This window comes from Podarcis tiliguerta, assembly GCF_965153285.1.
Source record: "Podarcis tiliguerta genome assembly, chromosome: 7".
NCBI classification, from domain to species: Eukaryota; Metazoa; Chordata; class Lepidosauria; order Squamata; family Lacertidae; genus Podarcis; species Podarcis tiliguerta.
In genome coordinates, this window is record NC_139540.1 from 10,602,466 (window position 1) to 10,629,507 (window position 27,042).

At 46.7% G+C, this 27,042-nt stretch overlaps 1 protein-coding gene across 2 annotated transcripts in view; it reads left to right on the forward strand.

The window, feature by feature from the left end:
• Window positions 1-1,384: 1,384 nt before the first annotated feature.
• Window positions 1,385-27,042, forward strand: part of KCNQ3 (potassium voltage-gated channel subfamily Q member 3) — a 159,224-nt gene continuing 133,566 nt past the window's right edge. The window contains exon 1 of one of the 2 annotated variants that reach the window (XM_083450493.1): window positions 1,385-2,709. In XM_083450493.1, the coding sequence (XP_083306619.1) occupies window positions 2,330-2,709 (380 nt within the window). In that variant the 5' untranslated portion in view covers window positions 1,385-2,329. The remainder of the gene's footprint in view (window positions 2,710-27,042) is intronic. The other variant, XM_083450494.1, reaches the window with a different exon arrangement.

Sequence of the window (27,042 nt, forward strand, 5' to 3'; positions counted from 1 at the left end):
CCGTGTGTATGAGCCTTCCGTAGTCTCAACATGGGCCACCTTTTTGGTCAGTCTGCTTCTCAGGGTGTCCAGTCTAACCAAGATTTCCCTTTGGGCTGACGTCTGTAGTGACCAGAACCGATTTATTAAGGCATGTTCTTCTATGGAGAAAGAGTCCTCTCTGTCGTTCGAATGAAGTTGAGTCTCAATAGGAGCTTTGTTTTTCTGCTGATGCACTAGGCTCTGGTTTTGTTGGTTTTGTTGCATGTGCACTCTATCGTTTTGTTCCTCTGTTCCTGGTCTCCCTTCCCCCTTGGCCGCCAGTAGGGAGGTTGGCGGGGCCAAAGCTGGATCCATCAAAGCTCTACCCCTTAAGGCAGTCCCTTCTTGCCGGTGGGATGGTCGTCTAGTAGATCGTGGGGAGGGGTTCATAGGGAGGGACCGTTGCTGCGAATTCCGGGCGTGATCCTCAATCCTCCTTGTAGGTCGGCTAACCAAATTTGCTGAGTTTGGGATTTTCCCAATAATGCCCCTACAGTTGTTAAAGAAGCAGAGGTAGCCAATGTGGTACCCACTAGATGTGTCGGGATTACAATGTCCATTATCCCCGACCATTGGGCATGCTGGCCAGGGCTTGTGGGATGTTCATCAACATCTGCAGGGCACATTGGCTACCCCAGGGAAATAATAATATTGCTGGCCCAGATGGGCCATTAGTCTGAATCAGGTTTTTTCTTCCAGTGGCCTCAGTTGGAATTTCCCCCAAGTAAATGTGCACAGGGTTGCATCATGCTGTGAATAGACCACAAAGGGCAGTCAATGAATTATACACCTCAGTCTAAGAACATGTTTTTGGGCTTTTGTGTATGATTACATTCTAGCTCAATTGGTTAGAGTGTGGTGCTGGTAACACCATGGTCACAGGTTCGATTCTCCTATGGACAGCTGCACATCCCTGCATTGCAGGGGTTGGACTAGATGATCCTCAGGGTCCCTTCCAACTTCACAGCTCTATCGTAACAGGTTCACATCCTGGCATCTCACAAAAATGAGGGGAGGGCACTCTGCATGTGCTTTGGGGCACTCTTTGCAAATTCAGAAGAGGACCCCTACGTGTGTTTTAGGGACACTTTCTCGCAAATCCTCCTCTTATGACCGAGCCCTGGGAAAACAGGCGTCATCACAGACCGTTCTGAAAATCGTACCGATGAACGCGGCTCCTTTCGGGATCCAGAAGCTGCTGCACCGAAGGTGATCGTGCAGGTGTGTGTCTCTGTGTGACGGCAGCACCCCTCCCCGGTCCTCTCCCCCTCGCAGCCTCCCTTTTCTCCCGACAGCCTCCCCCCACCTCCTCCCAGCCCGAAAGCCGCGGGGAGTCCCGGCAACCCCCTAGCCTGGCCTCCTCCTCCTCCCGTCTCTTACCAGAGCCAAGCCTGGAACGGAAAGAGAGCGCCACGAAAACAGCCAGCTTGGCGGCGCGATCGCCGCTACTGCCTCTACCGGAGAGAGGGGCAATCCCTCGCGCCTGGTTCTGGGGGATTCACACCCACCCACCCACCTCTCCCTTTATTTTATATTTTTGCACCCATCGGCAATCGCGATCATAAAAGGTGGCGGGTAGAGAGCGCACGCCAGCCTCCTTTCTCGCCGCCGCTCTGTGCGCAATTACGCGCCGGGCGCTCGCCAAACTGGGCAGGAGGAAGAGGAGGAGGAGGAGGAGAAAGAAGAGAAGGAGGAGCCGGTTGAGGCGCTGCTGCGATTTGCTGGCTTCCTATCTCTACAATGGACCACGCCCTACGGTGAGGTTGGGCAGGGCTGGGCGGAGAGAGAGAGAGGAGAGAGAAAACTCGCTCCCTGGCTGGCATCGGAAGCTGGAGCGCGCGAGGAGGGTCGGGGGGCTGCGCCGGGGCTCTCATGCGTCGGGCTGGGAAATAAACCCTGCGATGAGCTGCTCGCCCCTGCCCGGCTGGACCAGGTGTTGTTGCCGCTGCCAGCTTCCTCTCTCTTCCTCCTTCTCCTCCTCCTCCTCCTATTCCTCCGGAGCATCCTCGCCGCTGATGCCTCCTCGGTGCCCGCGGAGCTGATGCCCATCTCCCCTGGGGAGGCGATGACCTGACGGAGGATGTGATTCCCTCGCCCTTCCTTTCCTTCCTTCTCCAGCTCTCCCCCCTCTCTCTCCTCCCTTGCCCTGCCCTGCTGGGGAGGGGGGAGTTCTCCCCTCTCCCTCCCCCCCAGAAAATCGGAGGGTGGGCGCAGACCATGGCCTTTGGCTCCCCGCGGCTGCTGTTCCTGCGCACCCCTTGCTCACCTCTGAGGACCAGGGCAGAAGAAGAAGGAGGAGGAGAGGAAGATGGGACTAAAATCCAGGAAGGCGGCGGCGGCGGCAGCAGCAGCAGGAGCATCGCCGCCGCTACCACCTCCAGGGGCTGATGGTGGTGGCAGCGGCGGCCACGTCGGGGACGAGAAGAAAGTGGGGCTGGCCGCTGGGGACCTGGAGCAGGGCGCTCTGGCTCTGGGTGCCGGGGCAGACAAAGATGGGACCCTCCTGCTGGAAGGGGCGGGCAAGGAAGACGGTGGCAAGAGGTCCGCGCAAGGGATTGGGCTGCTGGCCAAGACGCCGCTCAGCCGACCCGTCAAGAGGAACAACGTGAAATACAGACGGATGCAAACTTTGATCTACGACGCCCTGGAGAGGCCGAGGGGCTGGGCGCTGCTCTATCACGCCTTCGTGTGAGTCGCTGCTGGCACCCCATGACACCTGGGCGCGCGGTTGAGGGATTGCTTGCGCGATGGGCCAGGATAAAATGTTCGGGGGGTGGGTGGGTTGGATGGGACCAGGGGTGAGGAATCATGTCCATATGGGTTGGCATTCCTCAGTGGGATGGATATTAGGAGGGGGGGGGTGTCATTTGGTGGGCCGATGCCACGATGCCAACAACAACATGTTTCTGGTTGGGTTCTAGCAAGCTGCAGACCTAGATCCTGGAACGGAGAGCGTAGCTTTAGGGCCGTTTCCCACGTTATGTGGCAGCACACACGGGTTTGCTGCAGCAAAGGGGTGTGCAGACAACCCAGCCGGGAGTTGCACTTGATCCCGGTCTCCCAGTAAGATGCACGTGTCTGCAAATCCACCTCGGTGGTGTTTTGCGTTTTGTGCTGAATGTAATGTGTGAATCAGCCTTTGGGAAGGCTCGTGGCACGCATGTAACGCTCAGAGATGCTTCTCATTTACGTGCCTCTTTTACCCAAAGGGCTTTTTGCAAGAAACCGTGGTGGTTTGTAAGGGCAGAAAAACATAAATAAATCTGGATTGGTGATGGCGGGTTGTGGGTTATCGGCATAGGGAAAAAAGCATATGAATTCTGGGTTGTTGGGGAAAACGCGTGATAAGAATTTGCTTTCTGAGGTGGACTAATCGCTATCAATAGCTAGGGTGCGTTCCGATAACGGAGTTAAATTGTGGCACTAGGTGATCGGCTGGGTTCTTTTCCTGCAAGGTAAAACCTTCCACGATGTTGGCTGATGGAAGCTCGTTGCAAAGATAGAAAGCATGGCTTTATTTTCTTCCTGTAAAAAAAAAAGGGGGGGGGCACTCTGAGCCCTCGAGAGATGCAACGCCTGAAGATGTGAGGGCTGTGATAACGTAATGTTATCTTGGTCACATGGAAGAGAACATGTTTTCCTGAAAGTCGAAAGCGCTCAAGGTGTTGTGGGGAATTTGCCATAGAAACAGGAATGTTTGATGATCTGGCTGTGGTGCTTCATCATTCTAGTCTAGGCAACAGCCTCATGGAAACTTGTTGTCAACAAAAAGAATTGCAGGCGGTTGTTTGGGTCCCTGTGTGTGCTTCTCCGGGAGCAACACTTGTGCTCTTTTTTTGGGGGGGGGGCGATATGATATTCTCTGGGGAGTTTGTAAAAAGGCACGTAGATTGAAAACGCTGCTTCAAAGACGCTTCTCTAGATGAGTTGTGAAAAGGCTTATTCGTTTTTTAAAGAATGAGATGCCCCTGAAACGCACCTCTGCAATTAAATATGGAGATGAATAAGCTTTTTTCCGTTTTTAAGGAAAAGCAAGATCAGGGAGAAATTAAAACAAGGAAACAACATTGCTTTAGCGGATCGGACCAAGAGTCCACTTAATACTGGATTTTCTGTTCAGCGCTGGTCAGCTGCACTACATCCACAATCTGGGTGTGAAGGTGGTTACTGTCTGCACCTGCTGTTTGCAGGTATACTTCCCTTGGGCATGGAGGTTCTCTATTATGAATAGTGGCAAACTGATAACCCACCATACTTTTATTTAAATATCGAATTAATTGACAGTGATCAATAAGGTTTCTGTGCATTACTAACAACTCAACGTTTTGCAGTGTGGAGAACTTTGCAAGAAACAGACTTATACCAAGGACATGGGTGAAATGGAAGGGGCACACACCAACTGTATTCCACAATATAAAAGCTGGAATATCCCCTAGCAGCCGAATGGCATCTTTAGTGACTGGGGCCACACCCACACCATGGATTTCCCAAAGAACTCTGGGAACTGTAGTTTGTTATGGGTGCTGGAGATCATAGCTCTGGGAGGAGGCAAACTACAGCTCCCAGGATTCTTGGGGAAGGATGTTCTTTGAATGTATGGCGTGGCTTATCGTGCTGTGGGCTTTTGTGAAATAAATATATCCAAAATGCAAAAAGGGCAAATGGGAGGCTGACGACTATGTCTCACTTTTAGTATGGGTACATTTAGTTTGGCTTTCCTGCGTAAAACCAGTAAAACAAATGGTCACGAAGAGTCGGACATGACTAAACGACTAAGCAACAACAACAGCTATGGAACAGTGCAGGGCCTGTGCAGAGAAACCACACGTATTTTTACAGATGTCAGGCCAGTGCAGTGGTTGCAGTGTTGGACTTAAAGCTGAGAAGGTGTGGGTTCGAATCCCGGGTGGGTAACCAAGAACCCTTGTCGATCTTAGACCAGTTGGTATCTCACAGTCAAGTCTGCCTCACAGGGTTGTTGTGAGGATACAAAGGGAAGGAGACTCACTCTTAGGTCCTTGGAGGCATGGTGAGATGATGATGAAGATGATGATGATATTAACAGCCACATCATAAAAGCGGTTTATAATTGTCATGTGGGACATCTCTGGGAGAAGAAACTGCTAAGAAGTAAAACCCTACACAAATCCGAAGTGAAGTCCTTAAGACAATTGGATGGCGCCTTGTATACATACAGTGGCACCTCGGGTTAAGAACTTAATTTGTTCCGGAGGTCCGTTCTTAACCTGAAACTGTTCTTAACCTGAAGCACCACTTTAGCTAATGGGAAAATATGAAATAACGTAAAACCAATTTTGCAGGCAAAAAAATCAATTTTAAAAAATCAATGTGTGTGTGTGGGGGGGGGGGGGGTTGACAAGAAATTTTCCTCACCAGGTACCACCTGACCTTCCTATACCTCTGGTTGTGAGGTGATGTGAGATTGCTGGGGATTGTGCATACAGTACTCTGAGGGGCAGCTTGGTCGGTAGAGAATGAGACTCTTAATCTCAGCACCATAGGTTTGAGCTCCACCTTGGGCTAAAGATTATTGCATTGCAGGGGGAAGGACTTTCCCAAACTTAGGTCTCCAGCTGTTTTTGGACTACAGCTCCCATCATCCCTAGCTAACAGGACCAGTGCTCAGGGATCATGGGAACGGTAGTGCAAAAACAACTGGAGACCCAAGTTTGGGAAAGCCTGGACTCCACGATCTTCATGGTCTCTTCCGACTCTACAATTCTGTGATTCTGCTCCAAGTTCTCGTGGCAGAGACTGCATAAAACTGACCCCCCAAGGGAGAGCAGGATATATAAATTAGGGCTGGCACGCAATTAAAATCAATCAGTCAATCATTTAAATATTGGTTGGCTGGTGAATTTACCTGCCTGTGTATGCGAGTGAAACAAATAGTTTTGAAACAAAAGGGCTATTTTGTTTTTCAATGGTGCTGCAAATGTCGTAGCCAGCATGTCTAAGAAGAGGTCCTGTCTTGATCTTGACCTTCCAACTCTAGAATTCTGTGATCCTATGGGACGTTCCTTGCTGCTTGAGGGAGAAGGGAGATTGCCTCTTTTAAGAGGACCAAGAGTCTGGAAACCAAGCCTTAGGAGGAGCAGTTGAGGGAGTTGGGTGTGTTTATTCTGGAGAAGAGAAGACTTGAGAGCAAGGGCTGTCACATGGAAGATGGAGCGAGCTTGTTTTCTGCTGCTGCTCTGGAGGGTAGGACCTGAACCAATGGGATTCAAATTACAAGGAAGGAGATTCCCATGGAAACTTTCTGATGGTAAGAGCTGTTCAACAGTGGAAGATATGGTGGACTCTGCATCGTTAGAGGTCTTTAGCCAGAGGTTGGGTGGTCATCTGTCAGGGATTCCTTAGCTGTGATTCCTTGATTTCCAGGGGGTTGGAGCTGGACAGTGGAAGATATGGTGGACTCTCCATCGTTGGACGTCTTTAGCCAGTGGTTGGGTGGTCATCTGTCAGGGATCCCTTAGCTGTGATTCCTTGATTTCCAGGGGGTTGGAACAGATGACCCAGCTCTTCAATTCTGTGATTCAAAGGTGCTACAATCCAAGGTGGTCGTACTAGTGTGCCAAGACTCCAGTAGCCACAAAGCTGACTCCACCAGTATCAACCATCTTGGGCCATATGATCAGAAGGGCAGCCCTGTTTGTGGTGCTGTTTGGTGGGCATCATTGCCATTTTTTTATTTGTATACCGCCTTTCTATCTTACAATACTCAAGGCGGTTTACAAGCTGAAGAAACAAAGAATGTGATAATAAAACAAAACTTTAAAATAAGCAACCTACATCAAAAAGTAACTTTCAGCAATTAGAGTAGTATAAAATAATATCAACATGTAAAAGTTAAACAGAAATCCACTCAACAGTTACAATAAATAATTTCTAAACTATGATCAATAAAACAATGGCAAGCCACAGTACATAAAATAATACAATACAAATTGAGAAGCAGAGACTAGAGGATGGAGCAAGGCAGGTGGAAGGAGGCCTTGCCTGATGGAGTCTCTCCCCTCATTGACCCATAGCAGGGTCTCCTCAGTGGTGTCTACCTGTTTGTGAAATGCCCTCCCTGTTGAGGTGTGTCAGTCTCCCTCATTATTAACATTCAGGAGGGATCTTTAATAATAATAATAATAATAATAATAATAATAATAATAATTTATTTATACCCCGCCCATCTGGCTGGGTTTCCCCAGCCACACTGGGCGGCTTCCAACAAAACACTAAAATACAATAACCTATTAAACATTAAAAGCTTCCCTAAACAGGGCTGCCTTTAGATGTCTTCTAAAAGTTTAGTAGTTATTTTTCTTTTTGACGTTCCACAGGGCGGGTGCCACTACCGAGAAGGCCCTCTGCCTGATTCCCTGTAACTTGGCTTCTCGCAGCGAGGAAACTGCCAGAATGCCCTCGGCGCTGGACCTCAGTGTCCGGGCAGAATTTCTCTTCCCTCAGGCATTTGGTGGCTGAAAGAGGCTGTTCCTGGTAATCTTGAAAATATTAGCCACGAGGATATGTGACTGTTGTTAAATGTTCTCAATTTTTTTTTGCAGTAGTTTTGTTCTTTCCCACCATTCATTTGGGATAAAAAAGTTATAAAAACTAATAGGGTGGTGCTTCGCATCTGCAGTTTTTGAGTGCTTACAGCCTACAGAAAGTTCGGCTGCCTGATTAATCAGCGTCTTTAGTTAGTTGATGAAAAGTTTTTAAAAATAGATTCATGCAACCAATGAGTAGCCTTGGAATAAAGAAACCGCTTGCAGTTCTGTCTTGCATGTCGGACCCACTCTGCTATCCCTTTCCCCCAGGAATACTTAGTGTGTTATATTTTGCTAATACTTACTTCATACTCACCATGGCTAAAATTCTCTTGCCATTTGTCTATGTCTCAGCTTGAATATTTATTACTGGAGGCAATGATGCACTTCCTTATTTTGGCAACACTTCGTGGCTGGGAATACGCAAGTTTTATGTTTAATGGAATCTTTTAAAACCCGTTTTACGTAAATGCTTTTTAATCTTTAACATGCTCTGTGAGCTGTAGCTCAGAGTAAACCCACTGGAATTAATGGGCATGAGTTACTTCGGTTGATTTTAGCGGGTCTGATCTCAGTAGGACTTAGTTTTACATAGATGATAGATAGACAGATGATAGATAGATAGATAGATAGATAGATAGTATTCCTTTTATGTTTTATATTGCACACTTGTGGACAGTAGTGCCGGGTAGTGGAAAAGAATAATTTGAAATATTAAAAAAAGCAGAAGAAAATGTTAAGAACTGCATTGCTGGATCAGTCCATCTAGCCACAGGACTGTATAATGTATGGCGTTCTAAGAGACCCCAATAAGTCATCTAGACCAGGTAAAGGTAAAAGGACCCGTACCATTAAGTCCAGTCGTGGCCGACTCTGGGGTTGCGGCGCTCATCTCACTTTATTGGCCAAGGGAGCCGGCGTACAGCTTCCGGGTCATGTGGCCAGCATGACAAAGCCGCTTCTGGCGAACCAGAGCAGCTCACGGAAACGCCGTTTACCTTTACACGGGAGCAGTTCCTATTTATCTACTTGCACTTTGACGTGCTTTCGAACTGCTAGGTTGGTAGGAGCAGGGATCAAGCAATGGGAGCTCACCCCGTCACGGGGATTCAAACCGCCGACCTTCTGATCGGCAACTCCAAGGCTCTGTGGTTTAACCCAAAGCACCACCTGTGTCCTTAGACCAACCCCATGCTTAATGCAGGATCCACAATGCAAGATGCTCTGCTTAAATATCTCCAGCAGCAGAGCCCTGCCACTTTCTGAGGCTGTTTCTGTGCCTCTGTCCAACCGTTCTTCGAGGGTTTGGCTAATGTTTAGCCAAGACCCCCCTTTCCATCCATTGCTTCTCTAGCCTTGCCCTTTGGAGCAACAGAGCCTTGGTGTTTCTAAGAGCCCAATGCCTACAAAGGAGGGCACGAAATCAACAGCCCTCCCCGTTAGACCTCAGACACTGCGTGGCTCAGTGGTAGAGCATCCGATTTGCATTCGGAAGTTCTTGGGTTCAATTCCTGGCATCCTCTGGTAGGGATGCGAGAGACCCATGCCTGAAATCCCAGAGAGCTGGTGCTAGTCTGTGGAAGCAGTACTGCACTAAATGGTCCAATGATCTGACTGGATAAAGCAGCTTCCTCCTATTCAGAGTTACCTTGCCTCTTGAACATCATCATACATTTTACATTTAAGGGCCATGTGAGCTAGAGTTTCCACCAGGTGGGCATCACATGGGCAGATCCTATCTCCTTCTGCCAAACCCACAAACCTACCCCAAAGAAGGTTAGAAGGATTAGAATTGAACTTAGCCAGCGAAAAGACCCTTCTTTCTTGCGGATTAAACGAAAATGGTAAATTCCTGCGCCCAAGAGAGTCGAAAATAAAGAGGGGAACATGTTTTTTCCGCAGCTGAGATTAGTTCCTGGTGATCTATGTCCCACAGCCTAGTTTTTAACGTGGTCTTGGCGACTGGAAAGCCACAGCGCCCAGGAGATCCTCTGAAAGCCCGAGTTGCTGTGTCTTTGTGCAAAACAGTTGTAGCCCTGGGGAAGGGAAGGCGTCAGACAGAACTTCACTAAGTAAAGTATCTTTGTCTGTGTGGCTTGTTGGCTAAGAGACTAAGCTGTGAGTCAGGGAGCTCCCAGTTCAAATCCTGCCCCTGCCACAAACTCACTATGTAGCTTTAGGCAAGGTTCTCGCCTTCTGTCCTAGTCTCTCCATCTGCACTATGTGAAGGAGCAGTAAGACTGACTTGCCTTATAGGCTTGTTCTGATATCATCGATTCATTGAGTTGGAAGGGACCCCTGAGGATCATCTAGTCCAACCCCCTGCAATGCAGGAATATACGGCTGTCCCATACGGGGATTGAACCTGCAACCTTGGCATTATCATTACCACGCTCTAACCAACTGAGCTATCCAGGCTGTAGGGATCACCTGAAACTCTTTGAACGCTTAAAAGCACTGTGCAAACATTGCAGATTATTAATTGCCATCAGCAGGTCGGCCCCTGGGTGACTATCGCCAAATCTTGCGACCATGAATCCCAAACATTGCAGTGCATGCAGGAAGTCTTTTCTGTCTTGCACTCCAAAAAAGGTGGGGAGGGAGAGAGACAGATGTGGAAGAGCGATAGCTCAGCAGATGAGCCTCTGATCTGCACGCAGAAGGTTTCGGGTTCAAGTAGGGCTGGGAACATCCCTTATCTGAAACCCTGGCAAGCTACTTGGACTAGTGGATCTGACTTGCTATAAGGCAGCTTCCTATGTTTCTAGGAAAGCCAGCAGATTTGGGACCTGCTCTTCATCACCTTAATATCCCTTACTTTCCTGGAAACATCAGAGCAGCGTATATGCAACTCCAGTGGTCTCTGCAAAGGAGCTTTTGCTGTGCCTCAAGCATGTGACTGAGCCCTTTCCATTCTGCTGAGATACTCCAACTTGCTCTGAAAACCTTTTAATGACATGCCGGGGTCAATGTATTATTAATGGTAGCAGCTCTGTAGAATTAAGGGTTCTGATGTTGCTCTCCTGCATTTTTTTTCTTCTCCTTTATACAGTTTAGGCTATGGAAGGCGGCGGGGAAACATAAAAAGCATCTTGCTCAAAACAGTCAGAGATTTCAAATTTTTCGCCCAATTATATTTTATTAAGTTTCAACATTTCAAATATGTACAGTCAAAAGACATTTTCACCCCCCCCCCTTTATTTTTGTTGACATCTCACCCTCTTTCTCATGGAATTCTTATTTCTTCCCCTTCTGCCTCAGCCTATCTATCAAATCACAGCCACAATATTATAATCCATTGCTTCTTTTGCTCATAGCTCAGATTCTGCTCCCAAGTTCATCATATTGTAATATTCCTTTAAATAGTCTGAAAAGGGCATCCATTCTTCCACGAAACACTCATCGTTAGATTTGCTTAATTTTGCTGTTACTTTTTGACAGTTTCGCATAGTCCATTACCTTATTTATCCGCTCTTCTTTGGTGGGAACTTCTTGCTCTCATTTCTGCAAAAGTTAGAGATTTCAAATGGCCCGTCTGCAACCAGACACTAACTGAGTACAGTGGTACCTCAGGTTAAGAACTTAATTCGTTCCGGAGGTCCATTCTTAACCTGAAATGGTTCTTAACCTGAGGTACCACTTTAGCTAATGGGGCCTCCCTCTGCCGCACGCGATTTCTGTTCTCATCCTGAAGCAAAGTTCTTAACCCAAGGTACTATTTCTGGGTTAGCGGAGTCTGTAACCAGAAGCGTATGTAACCCCAAGTACCAGTGTACTCTGTTTTTTATTTAAGCATCTTTTCCTTTCTCCGTTATCTGCTTGCTTCCTTTACTGCCTCACACTTCATGGAGAGTCAGTGTGGTTTAGTGGTTAAGACTCGTAATCTGGTGAACCGGGTTCGTGTCTCCGCTCCTCCACATGCAGCTGCTGGGTGACCTTGGGCTAGTCACACTTCTTTGACGTCTCTCAGCCTCACTCACCTCACAGAGTGTTTGTTGTGGGGGAGGAAGGGAAGGAGAATGTTAGCTGCTTTGAGACTCCTTAGGGTAGTGATAAAGCGGGGTATCAAATCCAAACTCTTCTTCTCTTCTTCTTCTTCTTCTTCTTCTTCTTCTGGTGTTGCCGTTGGGGTGATCATTGAGTTAGGTGATCAGAGAGTTAAGCGTTTTCCTTGCACCCTGCTGAAACATGAGAGAAGATGGAAGATTATGGCTGACCTAGAAACACTTTTCTCAGAGGGTGAGGAAGGAAGCAGGCCAGGACTCTCCCATATGGCAGCATCACTAATAGAGACATCGTCTTAATGGCGTTCCTGGCTCGAGGCAAGATTAATTATGGCACAGCATGCGTATGGGGACAGCCAACCTTGGCTTAAGCCTGACTTATCTGTTACTCAGGTAGCAAAGGTGTACAGATGCCTGCATCTTGCCCTGCTCTGGTGATGCATGAAAAGAGGGAGCCACGTGGAGAGGACCAGATCCTGGAAAGGTGAGGAAGAGCTTCCTAAAAAGATGGGAGATGCAGACCTTCCAGGCTGCAGAAATAGGGCTCTCCACCCCCATCGTTCAGACCGGACACTGGGGTCCAGCTCCAAGGGCCTTCTGGTGGTTCCCTCACTGCGAGAAGTGAGGTTACAGGGAACTAGACAGAGGACCTTCTCAGTAGTGGTGCCTGCCCTGTGGAACGCCTTCCCTTCAGATGTGAAGGAAATAAGCAGCTATCTTATCTTTAAAGAGACATCTGAAGGCAGCCCTGTTTAGGGAAGTTTTTTATATTTAATGCTGTATTGTTTTTAACACTCGATTGGGAGCCGCCCAGAGTGGCTGGGGAAACTCAACCAGGTGGGCGGGGTATTAATAATAAATTATTATTATTATTATTATTATTATTATTATTATTATTATTATTATGAGATGTGATTGGCAGGTGAAGTGCTTGCCGAATCTGGCAATCTGGTGCAGCATCATGTTCTCACTGTGGCCAAACAGATGCCTGTGGGAAACTCCCGAAACTCCCCTCCTGTGATTTCCAGCAACCGGTATTCAAAAGCGTTGTCGTCTTCAGTTGTGGGGACAGAGCACGGTTAGCAGCTGTCGACAACCCTCTCCTCCATGAGTTTGTCTAATCCTCTTCTGAAGCCATCTAGGTTGGTGGTCATAACTGCTCCTGTGGCAGTGAGTTCCGTAGGTCATACAGCAGAAGGCTTCCACACACAAACGCAGCACAAAATGCAAAGGTGAAAGAGGGCAGAGCAATTAGCTTTGCACAGGGCGGCCTGGTTCTGAACACACATCTCTCTGCTGTCCACCCCAGAGGTAAGAGTTCAAGGATACATACCAGCGAAGCAGGAACACCCGAGGAGACTATGATGCAAGGCAGAGGGGCCAACTTGAATAAAATATCAGGAGGGGAGGGTCTAGGTAAGCCCCACCCTACATAATTGATCACATGCCATCTGAATGGCAGTGCCCATCAACTTTGGGGCCCTCCCCCAAATATTTCATTCGAGGGACAAAGGGACCCGGCCCCTAGGAGATGGCTTCTATCGTGCAGGACTAGTGAGGGTTGTGGCTTGGAAACGGTGTGGTGCAGAGAGAGTTTTGAGCAGTGTTAGAAACTCAGGTATATAATCTAATCGCCTTATTTATTTATTGAATTTATATACCACCCTATACCTGGGGGTCTCAGGGTGGTTCACAGAATAAAATCAAGATATAAAACCAGAAAACACCTAATTAAAATAAAAACAACAACCCAATAGGCCCGCCCCAAAAACCCCCTCCATATTTTAAAAGGGCATAGGATGTAAATCAGCTCAGCCAAAGGCCTGGTTAAAAAGGAACGTTTTTGCCTGGTGCCTAAAGGTGTATAATGAAAGTGCCAGGCGAACTTCCCTGGGGAGAGCATGCCACAAATGGGGAGCCACTGCAGAGAAGGCCCTGTTTTTGTGTTGCTACCCTCCGGACCTCTTGAGGAGGAGGCACACAAAGGAGGGCCTCAGAAGATGATATCAGGGTCCGGGCAGGTTCATATGTTCCTTGAGGTATTGCGGTTTGTTGTTGTTGTTCACTTCATTTCTGTGCTGCTTTCTAGAACAGATCTCAAAGCGGTTTGCATAAAACACCAAGTACAGTGGTACCTCGGGTTAAGTACTTAATTTGTTCCAAAGGTCTGTTCTTAACCTGAAACCGTTCTTAACCTGAGGTACCACTTTAGCTAATGGGGCCCCCTGCTGCTGCCGTGCCACCGGAGCACGATTTCTGTTCTCATCCTGAAGCAAAGTTCTTAACCTGAAGCACTATTTCTGGGTTAGCGGAGTCTGTGACCTGAAGCGTATGTGACCCGAGGTACCACTGTATAACAATCCAGTATAAAACAAATCCAAACATCAAGGGAAATATTTCTAAGCGACATTTTGCTTTCCCCAGTTGGCAACCTGGCATCCAGAGATCTCCCTGTGGTTGCAAATGGACCCAAGCCAGACGTAAATTGCACCTAGCTCCTGGCTAATTTCTAACACTGGTCCTGAGCGGGGATGCATCTGCCCACAAGCCATTCCTGTGCACAAGAGTGTGCAATAGTTATTGGTACAGAGTTATTGGCAGCTTCCTGCTCTCCCCATCTGAAATGATGTTCATATTCCACAGTGCTTTTGGAGGCATGCCTCCTTTTCGCTCTTCTGTTTTACACTCGGAGATAACACATCACTTTGGCATCTTGTCATAACAAGCCAGCGGTGGGTTAACCAGGGGTGTGTTGCAACTGGCTGTTTCGCTTGATCTGGCCTCAAAAAGGAGCAAAGCGGGATCTCTGCTGCTTGAGCTCGAAAGGATCAGGCACTCGGATGGGAGAAGGAAAAGGAACCGGCCTGTAGAAGCCAAAGCGGAATGAATAAAAATGAGAGCCGGTTTTGAACGGCAAAGGTGACTCATCCATGCAACAGACAATTAAGAGACGTGGTTGTTTCTCCATTTCTCGTCTTCCCAGCCAGCCCTGACGCCTTTGGAAAAGGCAAATGTATCTGTATCTTTTCTGCAGTCCCGTTGCACAAGTGCAGAACGTGACACGAGATTTGCTGCCCTGAAAAAAAAATCTGTTTCCAGGTGGTTGTTGTTTTTAAAAAGGCAAGTTCCTAGCGGTCAAGGTCTCTGAAGATGAGTTGGAAAGCATATGGAAACTGGTGAAATCTGAGAGATGCTGCTGAGGTGGATTCCCTGTGGGCTTCTGTGCTAACCTGGTGCCTTGCTGCTACCCTGGTGGAACTCTGCCCATGCTTCCATCCTGGTCTTCGCTTTGCCCTGCGCATTGTTGGTGCATTAGCAAAGGCCCTTTCTGCTTGGTTTATTTAGTTTGGTTTTAATTATTGATGCTAATACTTCATGTTGCGCTAATAAATATTCGGCAGTGTGCTGTGTAAGAGTAATGAAGCCTCAGCAATTTGGGATCTCAACCACACAATTTCTGCTATTAAATCTTTGCTGCAAGTTGGAGCAGTAGCCAGAGTATCCCCCTTCTCTCTGTGTGTGGTTGTTTATGTGTGTGAGAGAAACCATGCATTATCTGCGAGGATAACACAATCTAGGACCCCAGTGTGTGCTTGTGTGTAAACTGTGTGGGTTCCTGAGGCCTTGCTGTTTTCTGCAGGAAAGATATTTACATGCTGCCCAACATTTTGCAAATGATAATGATAACAACAACAACAACAACAACATTTATTTATACCCCGCCCTCCCCGGCCAGAGCCGGGGTCAGGGCGGCTAACACTAGTAAAATTACAGTAAAATCATAATAGGGGAAAAAATCACCAATTTAAAATACAGGTTAAAATGCAATTTAAAATGCAGCCTCATTTTAAAAGTAGCCCATAGGTCAAAACCATAAGGGGGAGGGAAACATAAGGGTCAGACTGAGTCCAAACCAAAGGCTTGGTGGAACAGCTCTGTCTTGCAGGCCCTGAGGAAAGATGTCAAGTCCCGCAGGGCCCTAGTCTCTTGTGACAGAGCATTCCACCAAGTCGGGGCCAGTGCTGAAAAGGCCCTGGCCCTAGTTGAGACCAATCTAACCGCCTTGCGACTTGGGACCTCGAAAATGTTGTCATTTGTGGACCTTAAGGTCCTCCGCGGGGCATACCAGGAGAGGCGGTCCCATAGGTACGTGGGTCCTAGGGGGAAACCTTGCAATACTCCTGTTCTCATATCAAAGGCTGCCCTACCTTATTATCTTTGAGTAATTTGGGCGAGGGCTGTAGGTCAGTGGTGGAGCTTTGGAGGCAGAAAGTCCTAGGTTCAATACTTGGTACCTTCAAGAAGGACTGGGAATGTCTGCTTTGTGAAATTTTAGAGAGCTGCTGCCTGTCTGTGTAGACAATATGAAGCTAAATGGGCCCATGGCCTGACTCTGGGCTCATGCACATTTCTGCTTCTCCTGGGCCTGGAATGCCTGGATCCAAGTGATTTTCTGCTTGCCCCATGTTTCTAGGCATGGGTCTGAGCAAGTCTGCCTTTGTTCTGCCATTTGCCACCGGAAAGCCCCCTCTTTAGCACTCCATTGGAACAAATAGCGATCTGTGGAAAAGTCAATTGCTGTTTGTCCTGATTCAGTGCTAAACCATGGGTTTTCCTGGGGAAATCAGCAGGGTAAATGGAGTTGTGGCTAAGTCCAGAGTGCATGGCAGGTTTTTTGTTTTCTGCTACTGTGGAACCCCCACTCACCTCACAGAGTGTTTGAGACTCCTGAAGGGGAGTGAAAGGCAGGATATCAAATCCAAACTCTTCTTCTTCTAAACTGATAAATTAATAACTAGAAATATAGGCATGTGGCGGTAGGACATCAAATAATGTCCTAGCAATTCCCAATGACATTGTTAGAGAAAGTTGGATTAGGAAAAATCACGGGCAATAAGTCTCATTGTGGTGTTGCTTTGATATTGATGAAATGAAGTATTCAGTGCTGAGTAAAAGGAAGGTGATGCCTATTTTCACCACTGCGATTCCTTTCTTGCAGGCATCTGACTTCACCCCCTTTGGAACAGAGGGCTGGGTTTATGGAGACCTTTAGATGTGACCCCAGAAAGGCAATTCGTACATTTTTATTATTATTGCCATTGTACTTTGATACTGCACATTTTTAACAAAGCCACAGGCATTGCTTGCCTCAAAATTGCTTCTGGCGTGGAAGAAAATTAAAAGGGAGAACCTCAACTATTAATAACTTTGAAAAGAAAATGGGCGAAGAACCATTAAATATGTGTCACCTCCAATTTCATTTTGGAGCTATCTGTGCGAGACTGATCAGCTCGTGCCTGGAAGAAAGATAAGACGCCCAAGAACTTTGGAATAAGACTGCACAGCACTGACTTCAGGGATCAGCTGCACTTAAAAGAAGAAGAAGAAGAGTTTTGCCTATAAAGCAGCATATTAAATTTAATTCAGCCTCTTCTGTTCCCCAAACCATTGATGGCTACAAGCCTATTCCTACTTATACCTGGAGCTAAGCTTCATTTAAGTCAGTGGGAGTTAACTTTTGAGTGTAAATGAATATTATAAGATTGCACAGTTAGACTCCTGTGCATGCATGCTCAAAAGTAAGCTCCATTTAGCCCCAAGGACTTACTCCCAGGTAAGGCTGCAATCCTTATATCATGATCCTCTTCAGTTCAGAAGCTTTAGCAAAGTCACTTAACTAATGCAGCTGCAGCCCAGAGAGAAAAATCTTGATAACACTTAACTGAGGAGACTGAACCAAGCAGTGTATACTTTGAAGAGAAATAAGCAGGGAGATTTGGTCTTTTCTTTGTGGGCCTTGTACATCACACAGAGACATTCAACCAAATATACAGAAGAAAACTCCCTCAGAACTGAACAGCCAATCAGAGATGTGCTACATCAGTGGAGCTCATGCTGTTCTGCCTGGTTGCTAAGCAACATTTACACACACACACACACACACACCCACACCCACACACCCTTGGCTAGACTTTAAAACCATTAACCCTTACATTACAAAGGGAATGGCCCATTGAAAAGCACTCTTTGAGTGTGGGCTCCAAACAGCTGTGAATTAGTAATATAGGAATCTGCTGTGTAACTTCAGTCCATTTTTGTCTGCACTGACGAGAAGCATCATTCCCGGCCCTACCAGGAGATGCTGAGGACCGAATCTGGGGACCATTTTTGCATGCAGAGCAGGTGCTTTCTTGAACCTACAGCCCTTTCCTCTAGCTGCAATCCACCTTGCTGTTTTATCACCTAGCCTGCCTTTAGCCACTTCACAAAAATATCACAGGGGATTTTGTTAAAAGCTTTGCTGAAATCAAAATAAATTCCACCCGCAGCATTCTTACAATCCACAAAGTGAGTAACCTGATCAAAGAAAGAGATAAGACTAGTCTGGCAGGATTTATTCTTGCCAAATCTGTGCTGACTTCTACTTTATCGCAGTTTTGCTATCAATATGTTTGCAGACTGACTGCTTTAGAATCTATCTGAGTGCCTTTCTCGGTCTGGAAGTCAGACTGATTGGGCTGGCATGTTTTAAATCTCTCTCCTCCCCTTCCTCTTTTGATTTATTCCTTACTATTGGGTAGGAGTTGGCAACCCTGTCTTTGTCCCCTCCCCATAGGGACACAGATGTATGACATCGGCAAGGAGTCGCCTTAATAAAACCTAGGACAATATCTCAGTCAGTAGAGCATGAGACTCTTAAATAATAATAATAATAATAATAATAATAATAATAGTAATAATTGTTGTTATTGTTTAGTCGTTTAGTCGTGTCTGACTCTTTGTGACCCCATGGACCAGAGCAAGCCAGGCACTCCTGTCTTCCACTGCCTCCCGCAGTTTGGTCAAACTCGTGCTGGTAGCTTCAAGAACACTGTCCAACCATCTCGTCCTCTGTCGTCCCCTTCTCCTTGTGCCCTCCATCTTTCCCAACATCAGGGTCTTTCCCAGGGAGTCTTCTCTTCTCATGAGGTGGCCAGAGTATTGGAGCCTCAGCTTCAGGATCTGTCCTTCCAGTGAGCACTCAGGGCCGATTTCCTTAAGAATGGATAGGTTTGATCTTCTTGCAGTCCATGGGACTCTCAAGAGTCTCCTCCAGCACCCTAATTCAAAAGCATAAATTCTTCATCAATCAGCCTTCTTTATGGTCCAGCTCTCACTTTCATACATCACTACTGGGAAAACCATGGCTTTAACTATACAGACCTTTGTTGGCAAGGTGATGTCTCTGCTTTTTAAGATGCTGTCTAGGTTTGTCATTGCTTTTCTCCCAAAATAATAAAAATAAAATTTATTTATTTATTTATTTTGCTACCCACTCTTCCACCTAGTGGGATACATGGCAATTTTAAAACAACCCCTAAAACAGATCGCAAGCATGCATTTCCGACACTCGTCAACCAGTAAAGCAGGAACTACAGAATGATAGTTTTTTTTCAAGTGGTGCTGAAAGCTTGTCAAAAAGTAGGATTTTGCTCAGAGGGGAGGGAGTTCCACAGAGGGAAGGGCGCCACCACCGAGAAGGCTCCCCCTGCAGTTGCCTGTACCACCATTAGGAGGGCCTTTCCCCATAGCACACGGGCAAATCTGTAATGTTTGAGCCATTCCTTCAAGCAATCTTCTGATAGAGGCATCCGGAATAAATGCAGCGCTGCATTCTTCCAGAACTCCGGCATGTAATAGAACACCTTTGCTTATTAAATCCCCAGTTCCCTGTTTCACTGTCATATTGCATTATGAACTGCTGCAGTTTTTGCTGAATAATGATATTTGCAATTTTTTGTTTGGTGCTGTCTCCCCGTGCTTAGTGTTGCTGTTTTCAAGGTTATCCTTTCTCAAACGGTACAGCGTGGGGACATTTTGCACCCCCCAGTGGAAACTCTGTGAGTGGCTAGATCTAGCAACCAGTGTTGGCTTAAGGTCGACAAGTCCAAAGCCTTCTGGTTTTCAGGCTCTGTGTTGCAATGAGAGTGACGGGGGATGGGCGATCTTTCAATTGATCACTCTGAGCCACTCAGAGCCTTCAGGTGTGTTCCGATGCAGACAGACACATTTCCACACAACAGGATGCTGACGGAGCTTGCATATGAATCAACACACCATTAAAATTTGCTATTTTTACCATCAAAACAGAGACATCACCTTGCCAACAAAGGTCCGTATAGTAAAAGCTATGGTTTTCCCAGTATGGAAGTGAAAGCTGGACCATAAAGAAGGCTGATCGCCGAAGAATGGATGCTTTTGAATTATGGTGCTGGAGGAGACTCTTGAGAGTCCCATGGACTGCAAGAAGATCAAACCTCTCCATTCTTAAAGAAATCAGCCCTGAGTGCTCACTGGAAGGACAGATCGTGAAGCTGAGGCTCCAAGACTTTGGCCACCTCCTGAGAAGAGAAGACTCCCTGGAAAAGACCCTGATGTTGGGAAAGATGGAGGGCACAAGGAGAAGGGGACAACAGAGGACGAGATGGTTGGACAGTGTTCTTGAAGCTACCAGCATGAGTTTGACCAAACTGCGGGAGGCAGTGGAAGACAGAAGTTCCTGGCATGCTCTGGTCCAGGGGGTCACGAAGAGTCAGACATGACTAAACAAGAACAACACCATCAAAACAAAATAAGAGGTAGATCTTGAGCACTGGCAATAGGCTAGGGATTGCACCATCATCTCTCAGAGACATTAGGCTTGTGGAATTATCAATGCTAAACTTGATCAGTATCAACTTTGGGCTTTATTCCCCATTCCCATGGAAACAGATATTGGTTGTTATATCACCACTTTCTCTGAAGCAGAGCTAGAAAACAGGAACCCAAAATGTAGCAGTCCCTGCTCACAGACTCCTCATTTGGGTCGCTCTCATCCAGTCATTGCCCAGCTGAAAAAGGACCACAATTTTAATGGGGTTGAAAATTTGCAGAGGGAGGGAGAATTGGACTTTGATGAAGTGTGATCTCTGAGTTTGGTCCCCACCTCCCCTTAGAAACCTTTCAGAGGCAAAGAGGAAGGAAGCCAATTGTGTTTGACCGTCCCATTAACTTTTCATTTTTTTCCTCATTATTCATTATTCATTATTAGTTTTATATACTGTCCTTCCTGTGACACTCACAGGGCAATTTACAGCATAAAAATGCAAAACGAAAGACAAAATAATAGCGTAACAACAACAAAACCCACCCAGAAACACCCTTCCAAAAACACATTTAAAAGTCCATAGATTTTTTTTAATCAGCCAAAGGCCTGGGGAAAAAAGAATTTCTTTTTGGCATGGTATCATATAATGAAGGTGACAGGCGAGCCTCACATTCAGGGTGCCACCAGAGAAAAGGCCTGTTGTTGTATGTTGTAAACAAAAATCTTCCCTTTTTCTCTTATGGGGTATCCAAGAGCCTGTATAGAGTCCTTACGTAGGTTCCCTATTGGTAGGAGAAAATAACAGAGGCCAACCAGAGAAAACTGAGAAGCAAAGCAGCTAGTAAGCTGATCTTTATTGATCTGTTGCAACAGGGTACTCCCCTCACATGCAGGAAAGGAGGAGGAACCCCAAACGAAAGTGTGCCTGCCCTTATATAGACATTTTAAATTCCCTCCCTTGAGTCCAAGACCACCCCCTGAAACATCATACATACATCACAGAAGGGGTGTAGCTCAAGACCACCACCCCAGATACATCATACCTACATCACAGAAAGGGCGGTCTACAGCAGAAATCTGAGTGCTTTGTTTACTTCCTGTCTGCCAGGTTACCTGTTTAATGGTCACTTGATTGGATTGCCTGGGGAGCCTGGCCAGTCTTTTGTAATGATAAATAATTAGTTCCTGAACCAGGTCACAGGCTCACACCCTATTCATATATTACATGTGCCCTTAAGACAGGATTTGTGAAGGAAAAGACAATGGGGAGGCTTTTCCATTTTCCTTTGACCTTGCAGAGAAAACATTTGGTCAGTTTGGGAATCAAAAATGGCTTCAGGTCGGTCTTCCTGTGCTGATCTATGTACGTGCTTGGTTGGTACACTTATGAACATTTAACATATATCTAAGACCTCAAAATTCCTATCACATTGTGTTGCCGCCCTCTCTGGACCTCTCATGGAGGAGGCACACGAAGAAGAGCCTCAGATGATTTATTACAATATATATTTAACCAGAAGAGTTTTCTGACAGTAAGAATTGTTTGACAGTGGAATGAACTCCCTTGGGAGGTTGTGGACTCTTGTACCTTGGAGGTTTTTAAGAGAGTTTGGATGGCCATCTCTCATGGATGCTTCAGCTGAGATCCCTGCATTGCAGGGGGTTGGACTACATGACCCTCAGGGTCCCTTCCAGCTCTATGATTCTGTGATTCAATAACAACAACAACAACAACAACAACAACAACAACAACAACAACAATTTATTATTTATACCCCATCCATCTGGCTGGGTTTCCCCAGCCACTCTGGGCAGCTCCCAACAGAACACCAAAAGCACAATAAAACATAAAACATCAGATTGACATCTGATGGGAGGGCGTTCCACAGGGCGGGTGCCACCACCGAGAAGGCCCTCTGCCTGGTTCCCTGTAACTTCGCTGCTCACAGAGAGGAAACCGCCAGAAGGTCCTTGGAGCTGGACCTCAGTGTCCGGGCTAAACGATGGGTGTGGAGATGCTTTTTCAGGTATACTGGGTCGAGGCCATTTTGGGCAGGGGTCAGTAACCTTTTTCAGCCGTGGGCTGGTCCACCGTCCCTCAAACCATGTGGTGGGCCGGACTATATTTTGAGGAAAAAATGAATGAATTCCTATGCCCCACAAATAACCCAGAGATGCATTTTTATGTAAAAACATGCTGATTCCTAGACTGTCCGTGGGCCGGATTGAGAAGGCGGTTGGGCCGCATCCAGCCCACGGGCCTTAGGCTGCCTACCCCTGATTTAGGACTTTAAAGATCAGCACCATCGCTTTGAATTGTGCTTGGAAATGCCAATGTAGGTCTTTCTGGACCAGTGTGGAAATGCCAATGTAGGTCTTTCAGGACCAGTATGTGGTCTCTTCCAGTCTATGATGATTTCAGGGTCTGGATTGGTTCATATGGGATAGGAGGAGATGCTAAGCAATTTGCCCTGTGTGGTCGAAACTCTTTGGGAGTGGCTCCTATGCTTGTGAAGCAATGTCAGAATGCAGATAGATGCCTTTGAGCAAAACTCCCCTAGTCCTCTTGATCCTTTTAGTGCTGAAACTGTAGCCCAAAAGATAGAGATGCATTTTTCTTCTGAAAATTGTGATGCTGAACTTGTCTGCACAGATTATCTTTCTCTTTCCTGGTTCACTCCTTGATCTTCTCGCTGCTAACATAATAACATGTTAATATGCCTAATCTAGGGACGCAGGTGGCGCTGTGGATTAAACCACAGAGCCTAGAACTTGCCGATCAGAAGGTCAGCGGTTCGAATCCCCATGATGGGGTGAGCTCCCGTTGCTCGGTCCCAGCTCCTGCCAACCTAGCAGTTCGAAAGCACGTCAAAGTGCAAGTAGATAAATAGGTACCACTCCAGCGGGAAGGTAAACGGTGTTTCCGTTGCACTTCTCTGGTTCGCCAGAAGCGGCTTAGTCCAGAAGCTGTACGCCGGCTCCCTCGGCCAATAAAGCGAGATGAGCGCCGCAACCCCAGAGTCGGTCATGACTGGACCTAATGGTCAGGGGTCCCTTTACCTTTATGCCTAATCTAAAGAAATAAGAACACCTAGACTCTAAAGAAAGCATAGCAGTTTGATACGAAGTAGAGAAAATAGAGGGGGGAAATGCAGAGTTACCTATCGTGGCTCAGGACTGAGTTGTCCAGCAACTGCAGTGACCTTCTCTGAACACGTCAGTGTTGAGATCAATACCAGAGGTTTGGGTAAGATTTGCAGGCCAAGACTCCCCTTGGCAGTCACAAGCTCTGCCCAGCGCGGTTGCTTTGAGTTTAGACCTTCAACCAAGGAAACTAGGCAGAAGAACTCTTATTTTTACATCCGGCCTCTCGCTCTGACACATTGTGCTGTGATGTTCCTCGCCCAAAGATGCTGCATGAGTGGGTGTGAAAATGAGATGACGTCTGAAGCGCAAAGCAAGGCTGAAAGCTACGCTTTAAGTCTGCTCTTGATTCTCATAGGCGTGTATGTATTTTAATGGGGGGCAGATATGTTGTTGTGAGGACAAATGAGCAAGGGAAGGAATATCTCCCGTCACCTTGGGGAAAGTTCAAATTCCTTTGCAAGGCGGGCACCTGAGATGCTACCCTGGTTACAGACAGGCACTTTTGGCACTGTTCCAGTTTGCTTAAAACGTGAGGAAAGCAATTTTTTGTCCTTCCGCTTGTGATTCCAAGCTTAATTTGCACCTCAGTGGTATCTGCATTTGGCAGGAGCAACTATTCCTTCAGAGATAAGGAGGACCTTTCGTTCAATGGCTATCTATTGCGTGCAGAATGGTTTTGATCAATTGCTACCTCTTTGCATCTGTCGGCAAGACGGCTTGAATTCTCCGTGAGCTGCGGAGGGGAGGGAGTAACGACCCCGTCATGAGCCACTGGTCCAGTTCATGAGCCGAAGTGCTGGCTTATCACTCCTGACAAGGGCAGGTGACAGGGACATGACCGAAGGGGTGGGGCCAGTGTGTGGGGCCATGCTCTTTCCCCTATTGGGATAGCAATGGCACAAGGGTAGAGCAGGGGGCAAGAGTGACAACCTCAGGCCTGAAGATCAAGTACATATTTTCATTTAATAACTTTTTATTCAAAATTAAACAAAACATATTATCCAGAGACATATCATCCTTATTTCCCCCCATTTTTCCTCCCTCCCCCCACAGAACCCACCCCCACCCCCGACTTCCCTCAGTTCCAGTCTTTGATTTCTCTAAAAATGCTGTTTTCTGCACGTTACACAGTTGTATAGATCCTCAAACTATTTAGCTGATTATTATCAATAAAAAGTTTGTGCATGTTTATTCAAAACCAGCCATGGAGTCCAGTTCGCTTTGTTGCGTCTTCAAATACTTTGTAAAGGGTTCCCATTCAACTTTAAAGTCACAGTTATCCTTGTCCCGTAGCTTGTATGTCAGTTTTGCCAGTTCTGCATAGTCCATCAATTTTTCTTGCCATGATTCTTTAGTTGGGGTTTCTTCAGTCTTCCATCCATGTGCTATTAAAACTCTTGCGGCCGTTGTCGCATACATGAAGATGTTTTTCAGTTTTTTTGGCAGATCTTTCCCTACAAAGATCAAGTACATATTTTCAAGCATCTCTGTTTGGCTCATGGGACCCTCCTCAGGCCAGATCTGCCACCAGCCTCATTTCACGCCCTCTTTGAGTGTTTGGCTGGAAGGCGGCCTTGGACTCCGATGAGGGCAATTGCTCACCTGGATGGAGGACCGAGAGGCTTATGAGTAGAAAGAGTAGCTCACTGGTTCCCAAATTCCATCCCAACCCACATGGACCACTTACAAATTACAGTGGTACCTTGGGTTAAGAACTTAATTTGTTTTGGAGGTCCGTACTTAACCTGAAACTATTCTTAACCTGAAGCACCACTTTAGCTAATGGGGCCTCCTGCTGCTGCCGCCGTGTTGCCAGAGCACGATTTCTGTTCTCATCCTGAAGCAAAGTTCTTAACCCGAGGTAATATTTCTGAGTTAGCGGAGTCTGTAACCTGAAGCGTATGTAACGTGAGGTACCATTGTAATGGAGGGTCTTGGCAAACCACCGGGTGATTTTTCCTGTATGTTATATCCATTGCAACGCAGCATTCAATATGCTGCATGCTTGCTAATTTTATGGCTTCTTATATTTCTGACTGATTGAATTTTATTCATAGAATCATGCGGGTGGCGCTGTGGGTTAAAGCCTCAGCGCCTAGGGCTTGCCGATAGAAAGGTCGGCGGTTCGAATCCCCGCGGCGGGGTGCGCTCCCGTTGTTCGGTCCCAGCGCCTGCCAACCTAGCAGTTCGAAAGCACTCCCGGGTGCAAGTAGATAAATAGGGACCGCTTACTAGCGGGAAGGTAAACGGCGTTTCCGTGTGCTGCGCTGGCTCGCCAGAGCAGTGATGTCACGCTGGCCACGTGACCCGGAAGTGTCTCCGGACAGCGCTGGCCCTCGGCCTCTTTGAGTGAGATGGGCGCACAACCCTAGAGTCTGTCAAGACTGGCCCATACGGGCAGGGGTACCTTTATATTTCTGACTGATTGAATTTTATTCATAGAATCATAGAATTGTAGAGTTGGAAGGGATCGCAAGAGTCCTCTAGCCCAACCCCCTGCAATGCAGGAATCTCAGCTGAGGGATCCATGACAGATGGCCATCCAGCCTAGGCTTAAAAACCTGCAGGGAAGTAGAGTCCACAACCTCCAAGGGAGACTATTTCACTGTCGAACAGCTCTTACTGCCAGAAAATTCTTCCTAATGTTTAGTCAAAATCTCCTTTCTTGTAACTTGAAGCCCTTGGTTCTAGTCCTACTCTCCGGAGCGGGAGAAAACAAGCTTGCTGCCTCTTCCATGTGACAGCCCTTGAGATCTTTGAAGGCAGCTATCATAGCTCCTCTCAGTCCCTCTTTTCCAGGCTAACCATACCCAGCTCCTTCAACCATTCCTCATAAGGCTTGGTTTCCAGACCTTTGATCACCTTGGTTGCCCACTTCTGAACATGTTCTAATTATACTACAGTTATAATTCCATAGAATTCAAATGGCAATGTGTAGGAATAACAGAGACAATGGGAGGTTGAATGCAGGTGACCTGTGCACTCTTCTCACTTTGGATCAAATCTGTTCTTCCAGGTGCCATAAGAAAGCGGCACATTTCCTGGAAATGATCTCTTTCAGCTTCTGCCTTCTGGAAGAAGGTACAGGGTTATAAAGACGAGGACTAGTCGCCTGAGAAACAGTTTCTACGCAAATGCAATTCTGGTTCTAAATGCAGCATAAGGGGTCTCCATAGTAGAGTGTATTTTATAGTATAGTATAGTATAGTATAGTATAGTATAGTATAGTATAGTATAGTGTATTTTAAAATGGGGTTTCAGAGTTTTTAGGGATTTTTATAGTATAGTATAGTGTATTTTAAAATGGGGTATCAGAGTTTTTAGGGGTTTTTGAATGTTTTATGTAGTTTTTCAGTTTCATTGTTCTGTATGGGACAATGACAATAAAGATATCGTATATCATATATCAGAAGCATGCTGGCAAGCATGCTCCAAGCAAGCTGCTGACTAGCTCTACGGAGCTGCTGACTAGCTCTACGGAGGCTCCTTTTATTAGCAGATGTCAACAATTGGAAACAGTAGTGAAACCACTACTGGTTCTATATTTCTATATAAGCACATTTCCAACATTAGCAAATACACGTGTCAGCAGGTGTTTTCCCTCAGATGTTCCCCCGATACTTGATTACGTCTGCGTCCCTGGTCATGCTCTAGCCAAGAATTATGTCTAGTAAACAAA